This window comes from Canis lupus, chromosome 32, assembly GCF_003254725.2.
Source record: "Canis lupus dingo isolate Sandy chromosome 32, ASM325472v2, whole genome shotgun sequence".
NCBI classification, from domain to species: domain Eukaryota; kingdom Metazoa; phylum Chordata; class Mammalia; order Carnivora; family Canidae; genus Canis; species Canis lupus.
The window spans coordinates 34,749,006-34,758,121 of NC_064274.1; the positions used below are offsets into that span (position 1 = coordinate 34,749,006).

The window sequence follows — 9,116 nt, forward strand, 5'->3', positions numbered from 1 at the left end:
TCAGAATAAATGACCTAAATATCTATGCCAGATTCTGGAACTTTGAGAATGCTATAATGCGAGGCTATGATCAAGACAGAATTTGGAGAATGCAGAAAAAAATTTAGAAATTTAAAGAAAAACAACTGGGGAGTAGTACTGAATTATGTTATTAAAATATATGTAATTATTTTAAATAGTGTTGACATGAAATTCAAAATATATTAATATAATCAAATGAAAACAAATCAAAAAAGGAAAGTATTTTTCTGGGGTAGATTATTTTTTATCTAATCTCTATTTATTAATTTTACAAGTTGACTTAATAGGTGTATTTTTTATATATCAATCTCAATTATCTAGAACATGGCCAAGAAATAAGTAAGGTAAAAATAAGTATAGGAAGCCGTAATTTTTTTCTGGAATTATATTCATTTTGTTGGCAATAGAATACCTAATATCCTCACTTCTATTCAACAATTTAAATTTCCTACCTCTACCACACTGATTAGTCCATAAAAAAACCAAAAGTAATAATCTTAAAAGGTCTTAGAGGAAATAAAGCCAGCTAAAATGCAAAAGAAAAATCTGTTTCTAGAATTGCTAGCAAGGATTTGAGGGAAGCAAAGAGATGTAGACTAATGTTCTTTAAGCTGTTGTAAGCACAGTGCATTTGCCAATTCTTAGAGAAGGTAAAAAAGCTATGAGGTCAGACACAGTGCTATTACTAAGAGAATGAAAAACTAGCAGAGCTTTCACCAATTTCATAAGTTTGGGGAGAAAAAGTAGAGGTTAAAACTACAATGACAGCTAAAACTTCAGAGGCCAAGATCTCACAAAATTGAGGCATAGGAAAATGAGGCAAAATCTTGTGATTTTTCTTTGGGGGATTTATTGAATTCTTAAGCTGCAGAGAGAAAAAAGCAAAGAAGCTAAAGTGATAATTACTCAAAAACATGTAATTGTTGGCGATCTTAAAATGTTGAAGAGACTAAAAGTAGAATGGAAAGACATAGCAAGGAGAGGGGCTTTTAGTAAAAACATCATGGGTAGCTCTTGATTGGATTAAGGTATTCAGCCCCACTCTACCTATTCAACAGAAGGAAACATGAATCCTCTTCAGAGTCAAAATACACATTGTTCAGTTTTTAAAATTATTAATGCAAAATATCCACAATCATCAAAAAGTACTCAATGTACTAAGAAGAATAAATGGCAACAAAATGTGGCCTGAGGAAGATCTAGACATTGTATTTACTAAGGGCGTACTTTAAATATAATTTAAGAAAATAGATGATATAATGAAGAATTTCATTAGAGAAGTGAAACCTATAAACATAAAAGAATCACATAATTTTTACTATGTGCAACTTCAATAACAAATTAAGAAACAGATAAGTCTAACAACAAATTGGATGCAGCAAAAGAGGTTTAGTAACTTTAAGTGAAGGTCAACAGAAAATATCCCAACTAAACTCTGTGGAGAGTGAAAGGATAGAAAGCAGAAAAAAGAGATGAGAGACATGAGGAGAAAGAAAAAAAATGACTCTATGTACTTCCAATTTGAGTTCCATGGGGAAAAGGAAGAAGAGAACAAACCAGAATAACATTTAATGATGGCTAAGAATACTCCAAGTTTGACAAAAGATATCAACACACAGTCGAGAAATGCAAAAAACAAAAGAAAACAAAACAAAAAAGCCCAAAGGGATAAATTGTATGGAAAGGAACACCCTCTCCTTGTCCTTCACTAATACTATCAGAGTTCTGTGTCTGGGTAAAGGAAGCAAATGTTGATATCACTAAAATATAGTGATGCTAAAAAATGGGAAAATGATATGTGGGAAATATGGTGAACTTGACTGTATCAATTTTCAGGAAGCAGGCAAGGAAAAAAGAGAGATAGATGTCCTCATGAGAAGTCTGCCACAAGACACAGAAGAGGAGTTCTCCATAACCAAAGGAGAGGCCTCTGCCCAAGGAGAGAGAAGTGGCTTCATCAAGAAAGAAGGAGAGGAGAGGTGGGACACCTGGGTAGCTCAGTGGTTTTTGGTCCAGGGCGTGATCTGGAAGTTCTGGGATCAAGTCCCACATCAGGCTCCCTGCAAGGATCCTGCTTCTCCTTCTGCCTATGCCTCTGCCTTCCTTCTGTGTGTCTCATGAATAAATAAATGAATAAATATAATCTTAAAAAAAAAAGAAAGAAGGAGAGGAGAAACTCAAGGTTGTAAACTGAACCTCCTTGGTTTTTGCTCAGCTTAATAAAATGAAAGGTTTGGTGGAGACAATTTTTGATATACATACATAGCAATTTATGGTTGTCAGTGTTTTCATATATTTTGTCTTTCCTATCTCATGCTATGATTGAGGCAGGGCAGGGCAGGTCTTCATTTTAACCACAGTTGAACTGATCTCGAGAAAAGTTGATTGTGTTATTGTACAGGATCTTTCTGGCTGTAACTCTCTGAACATGACCTCTAAGTGAAGAAAGTGTGTTTTTAATTCAAAGTCAAGTCTTTGAAATTAGATCTTTTTAAGGAGTTATTATAGTTAATAATTTCAGGATATGTTTTTAAATGAAAATCAAATCTTTGAAATTATATATTTTTAAGGAATTATTATAGTTAATACTTTTAGGAATGAAAATGGTATTATGGTTTAGTTTTTAAGAACCCTTTTATTTTATAGATATATACTAAAATACTTTTGACTATGGCACCTGGAATTAGCATCAAAATAATGCAAGGAGTGTAATGGCAATGTTCTATAGCTTGTTTTGGATGATTCTGAAATGAATATGTACAATTGCTAAAACTCATCAAACTGAAAATAAGATTTTTACATTTTAGCACATGCAAATTGCATCTAACTATGAAAAACATATCAAAAAGTAACTAGGAAAGACAATCTAGAAGAAAATAACAAAGCCTGTGGACTTGTGCAAGCAAAATCAAGACAGGCATAAATACCATAATGAAAACAATGTGTTTTGGTATAGTTATAGAAAAATGGACCAACGGAAAAGAGAGTAAAACACTAGAAACAAACTCAAAAACATCAAGTGACCTCATACAACAATGTTTATCCTGTAGTAAAATTAGGAAAGAATGATCTTTTCAGTAATGGCTATGGGTCAACTGGATACATATGTAAGAAAAAAAAATCAGTCTTACCTTTTATTTTGCATTATATCAAATAATTCCAGATGGAAAATAAATGCAAATATCAAAGGAGAAAAAAGAAATCTTACACAAGAAATCATAGGAGATCTTTCCATGACCTTGTGGTAGTTAGGTAGACATTTTAACTAGGCAATAAACTTTAACTGTAGAGAAAAAAAAAGATAAACAGATACATTAACATTAAGATCTTCTGTTTATCTTTGAGAAAGTGAATAAATAACACAGAGAAGGAGAAAATACTTGCAATGTGTACATTTAATAGAGGCTTACATAAACTATATATAAGAAATTGTACAAATGGACAAAATAGATAACTCTACAGAATACTTAGAAAGTAATTTGAATAAGCATTACAAAAGAGGATATCCAAATGGCCAGTCAACATAAGAAAGGTTCTCTACCTCATTAACCACAGAGAAATGCAAATTAAAATGCATTGCAATTATTACTCAGCCTCCAGAATATTAAATCAAAAAGAGTTAATACCCAGCTTCACTGAGAACTTGATGTTATTGGACTTTGCATATACCACTGGTGGGAGTATAAATAGTAAAAACAAATAGGAAAATTGTTTGGTAGTACCTACTGAGGCAGAATAGACACTTATTTTGTGACACAGCAATTTCATTCCTTGAAGTACACTCAGCAGTTAAGTATACGCATATTCAACAAAACACGTATGAGTTTTCATAGAAGCTAGTAACTGGAGACAGCCCAAAGACTATTGACAGAAGAATGAATAAATATATTTTGTCTCTATCTTAGTAATGAGAATACACAAATTGCTGCTATACAGAACACCAAGGCTGACTATAAAATTCATGATACTGAGTGAAAGAATCAGACATAAAAAGGAATTGTACTATACAATTCCAATTATATATACTTCAAATCTGTGGATGACTTACCCAAGACCCTTAGATAAGAACAGAAGGAACAATGAATTGAAAGGGATCAGCAGGCACCTCTCCTGTGGATATCCTTGGCCCAACGGTGTTTGCAGTCAGCTTTGGATCCCATTCCTAGTCACCAAAAACTGTCAAAAATATTATTGAATAAAACAACTTAGGTGATACAAACAAACTTTAACACTTTATGAAGCAGATAGTCTCCCTCTAGAGAACTGCAAAATGGATCAGAGGGCATGAAGCATTTGTAGGATAAAGAATAAAGAAGAAGGAGGAGAGAAATAGAAAATATCTGATTGACTGGGTCCACATAGTCAGCCTTGTTTGGGGTGCGAATGCCTGAAATTGGCTTCAGGTTTGACTTCGGGACTGACTGACCAGATATACCATGTTTGTGGTCACACTGAGTGTTTCTAAGGGCATTATAGTTCTCTAAGGTTTGGTTTGCTGATATGGCATCCAGGGCAGAAGTGGTTCCATTTTGGGCCTGGAAGTTTATTTCAAGAGCACCAAAGCTAGTTTTCAGCCAGAGCTCCTGCCAAACTGGTATCTTGAGGTTCTGCTTTAAAGAATGCATAAAGCGTGGAGGGCATGGAGGGCGTTTCTAGTCAATCTATGATGCAGAATTGGATTGGAGACTCCACATAAAACAGAATCTTCACAGCTTAATGGAAATTAAATCCAACCATACGTAAAAAGACAAACTGAAAACTTAAAAATCTTACCTTGATAATGGGTGGAGAGAAAAACTTCCCCTGTGCATTCATAATCAAAAGCCAATCTTTACTTGGCATCAAGTCCAATGAAAATAATACAATTCAAAATTCTTCAAGTGATTAATATATTTTAACATATTACAAATGAAAGGGTAAGGATCTTATTACTATCCTGATAAACAATGGAAATGTGCAATTAAATTCAACATTTATTCTTCATTAAATTTTTAGCAAAAAAAATAGAAATTATTTGTCTAACTTAGTAAAGTACACATACAAAAATAATTAGCACATATTACACTTGATCGAGGAAAAAAAATGAAAGAAGTATTCTCTCTAACATCAGGAACAATATAAGGATGCCTACCATCAGTATTCCTAATAAAACATAATGATGAGGTCCTTGTCAGTGCAGACAAGAGAAAAACAAAGTAGATATAAGGAATGAAAAGTTTTTAATTATATATGTAAGATATAATTCTCTACAGAGAAAATCTCCCCAGCATCTACTGATAAATTGATAGAATTAATGAGAGTTTAGCAAGGTTTAAAATTTAAAAAACCCTCATATTTAGGGGTGCCTGGGTGGCTCAGTTGGTTAAGCATCTGCTTTCAGCTCAGAGCAGGATCACAGGTTCCTGGAATTGAGCCCTAAGTCAGGCTCCTCTTCAGGGGGGAGCCTGCTTCTCCTTCTCCCTCTGAACCTCCTCCTGTTCATGCTCTCTCTCTCTCCAATAAATAAAGTCTTAAAATACTCAGTTCAGTTCTAAAATCTAAAAGCAAATAACACACTTCTTAAGATAAATAAAAAGTGAAAACAATAGAAATAAATCTTTTTTAATGTGTAAATCTTAAAGGATGCAAATTATAAAACTTTACTGTAAGTCATTAAGGAAAATCTGAAAAAAGTGGTAGAAATAGAACTATTTGACTCAACACTGTTATGATGTAAACTTAAACTGATAGACTGTAATTCTGGGAAAATTCTTTTTTTTTTTTTTTTTTTTATAGTTTAATGTATTTTAATAGCAAACTTACAGGAACAGCACAGAAGACAGACAACATTAAAAACATGTACTTGCATGTAGGACAACTCAGTTAGAAAAGTATAGTGAATGGATGGAATCTACTGTATGATAAAAATGCTACAAACACCATTTAGTTGCCATCAATAAGAAATTTACTTGTTTTAAAAAAATCCAAATGCTGGCATTGTCCAGAAAAATTTAACAGGTTTATTTATAATTGTTATAAAGTTGAACTGCTGAAACGTGTTCACTGAAACATTTTGACTTGCATTAATGCTTTATGTCCCCGCATTTATATTAAAAATTCACACACAAATGAAAATGGAAAAACTGCCAATACCTGATTTCTGTCCCCTATTTTTCCACTTGCAATCGTATACTTAGGTACCTTTTGACCCCATGGGAAAAAAAAATATCTAACGTTCAGAGAACTACCAATAACAGGAAGAAGAGAAAAAAAAAATTTTTTTTTTTTTTTTTTTTTTTAAAGAATGAAATGTTTTCCATCATAGTGGATTCTTAAGCACGTTCTCCACGTATGCGGCGTGCTAGCTGGATGTCTTTTGGCATAATTGTGACACGTTTGGCATGGATAGCACACAGGTTGGTGTCTTCAAAGAGGCCCACCAGATAGGCCTCACTTGCCTCCTGCAAAGCACCAATAGCTGCACTCTGGAAGCGCAGATCTGTTTTGAAGTCCAGAGCAATTTCTCGCACCAGACGCTGGAAAGGAAGTTTGCGGATCAGAAGTTCAGTGGACTTCTGATAACGTCTAATTTCACGGAGTGCCACAGTACCAGGCCTGTAACGATGAGGTTTCTTCACCCCTCCAGTAGAGGGCGCACTCTTGCGAGCGGCTTTTGTAGCCAGTTGCTTCCTCGGTGCTTTACCACCGGTCGATTTGCGGGCAGTCTGCTTTGTACGAGCCATGGTACAGAGACCTCCTTACTTACCCCCCTTCTCCTTCGGCTGGAGCTCGGCGAGCTAGAGGCGGCGCTGGCGTTGGCGAGCGACGGCGGCGCGGCGGCGGCTGCGAACACAATTGAAAGATCGAAAATTCTTAATTTGGTTTGTTTCCATTAATCTTATGTTTAACAATATGATTCTAATATTTATATCAAAGAGCCAAGGACCAAAGTGGTAAAAGGCATTCTAGAAAAAGAAAAATATGTAAAGACTGGTCCTTCCAGATAGTAAAAAGCAGCTATAAAGATATAGTAATTAATTCAAGTATAAACAAACACATATACAAAGGGAACTGAGGAGAGAGCTTAGATACAGACCCAGGACACTAAAATAAATTCACACAAATACTGAAACCTGATTGGATACAAAACAAGAACAGCACAGTGGTGTGGAAACCATAGATTCTTAAATCACAATGTGACAGTAATACCAATGACAACAAAATAATAATAATATTTGGTTTGGGTTAAGGGAGGTATAAAAAATACTACTTTCTTCCTTGTATTTTCTATATTTATAAAAATGAAAACAAACAAAATAACAGATACCATTAAAAATAGTGAATCAAAGGTGAGGAAGTGGTGATTATAAATAACTTTTGAAGTTTGGGTATGAAGAAAAGCATGAAATTTAGATACTAGTTTTAGGGAAGTGAGGACCAAAGGATATTATAATGTTGGAATACAGAGCAGTTTTATAGGCTGATATGAATAATCCAATAAATAGTGAAATCTTGATGATGCAAGAAGGTAAGTCAATCATTTATTTAAAAGTTTGTTTATATAGGGAACTCTTAATCCTCTAAATTTGATACAAATGAAGCATAATTAAAATGAAGACATTGGGATCTTAAACTGGAATAGCACTAGGTTCTTTTCCAAATCTATTACATTTCAGAAAAAAATAGAATTTAGAAGAAAAAAAAAACGCTGGAATATTTCTGGAATAATCCTTTTGTCAAGGAAAAATGTAATGTAGTCATTAGTGTAAAATGATTGGCTACCATGAGACCAAAGGAGATAATTTGATACAATTTTACTTTAGTTTCCATGAGGAAAATATTTTTTCTTGATGGAATTTAAATAGTTATTCTTCCAGGTTTCTTATTTATAGAAAGTGCTATGGGCCTACAAAATACTGAAGAATTTATAAATGCATGAGGGCAGGAGTATGAATAAAGTTATAGTTACCATAATTCTTCCTTGATGCAAAACTCTATATATCTATTTTGTTGTATTTTTAAGCCAACCACAAAATTATGATTCTAACTTATATAAATCTTAATATTATTTATAAGCAGTTAAAAAAAAAAGAATCTTCGTAGATATTACCAATGTTCACCAAAATTCGGTCCTTCTGTATTTCTGGGCAGGAAAAGATTGCACTTCCCCTATTTCCTTGAATTAAATAGTGATCATGTGACTTGTTTTGGCCAATCTAATGTGAAAAGAGGTGAGGCATCTTCTGTTGGAGGTCAGTGACAAATTCTTTAGTTTGACCATTCCTTGCACCAGGATTGTGAAAACATATGTTGATGAGGAGGTGCTATAATTCGAGGCATGCTTGAATTCTGAGTAACTATCAGTACAGATGCTCTGGGATGTGTTCTACATCCTCAATGATGTGTGAGAAAGAAAATAAATATATATACAGTTAAGCCAATGAAAATTTAGGATTGTTATTACCACAACGTACCTTAGACCTTCTTGAAAGACTTAAGAAGCTGAAGTAGAAAGAGTAGGAGAATTAAACCCTAGGAGAACTAAAGGAAGTTGAGTAGAAGAAAAGTCACATCTTTAAACTAGTCTTAGGAACTGAGTCTTGGGAAGAGTCTATGTGTAAGAGACAGCAGAAAATGTTATGGCATAGTATAGCTCAAGCTATTTATTCTCTGCGTGGAACTGTGTTTGAATGCTACCTACCTAGTTTTCTTTATTAATACCTTAATGAAATTTTATTTCACCTTTTTTCTATTTCAAAAGGCTTTACAGTTCTGGGATCAGAATAGCTGCAGTCTAAGATTTTGAGCTATAGTTTCAGAAAATAAAATATGACTAAAAGAAAGTTCCAATATTCATATTCTTTGGGAAAAAAGAAAGCTTCTAGCATTTTATGAATGCTTTATGGCAAGATCATCCTGTAAAGTTTATAGTGAATAAAGAAAAGTAATTACAAATTAAATTATTCTGATTCTTAATATTTTAAGGAAATGTAACACATTATTGATCTTTCCATGCTTATATGTTGTCTTTGTCATTTTATTTTAGGCATCTGGCTCTATTTTAACAAAATATTCCCCAAAACTCTTAAGACTCACAACTGAAAATATTCCCACCA

General features: G+C 33.6%; 1 protein-coding gene across 1 annotated transcript; it reads right to left on the bottom strand.

Annotated features, from left to right (window-relative positions):
* Positions 1–5,942: 5,942 nt before the first annotated feature.
* On the bottom strand, positions 5,943–6,858 carry LOC112671698 (histone H3.3A-like). Its single transcript, XM_025465994.3, has one exon. It carries the CDS (start codon positions 6,741–6,743, stop codon positions 6,333–6,335), a length of 411 nt encoding a protein of 136 aa, XP_025321779.1. The 5' UTR covers positions 6,744–6,858; the 3' UTR covers positions 5,943–6,332.
* Between the last annotated feature and the right edge of the window lie 2,258 nt (positions 6,859–9,116).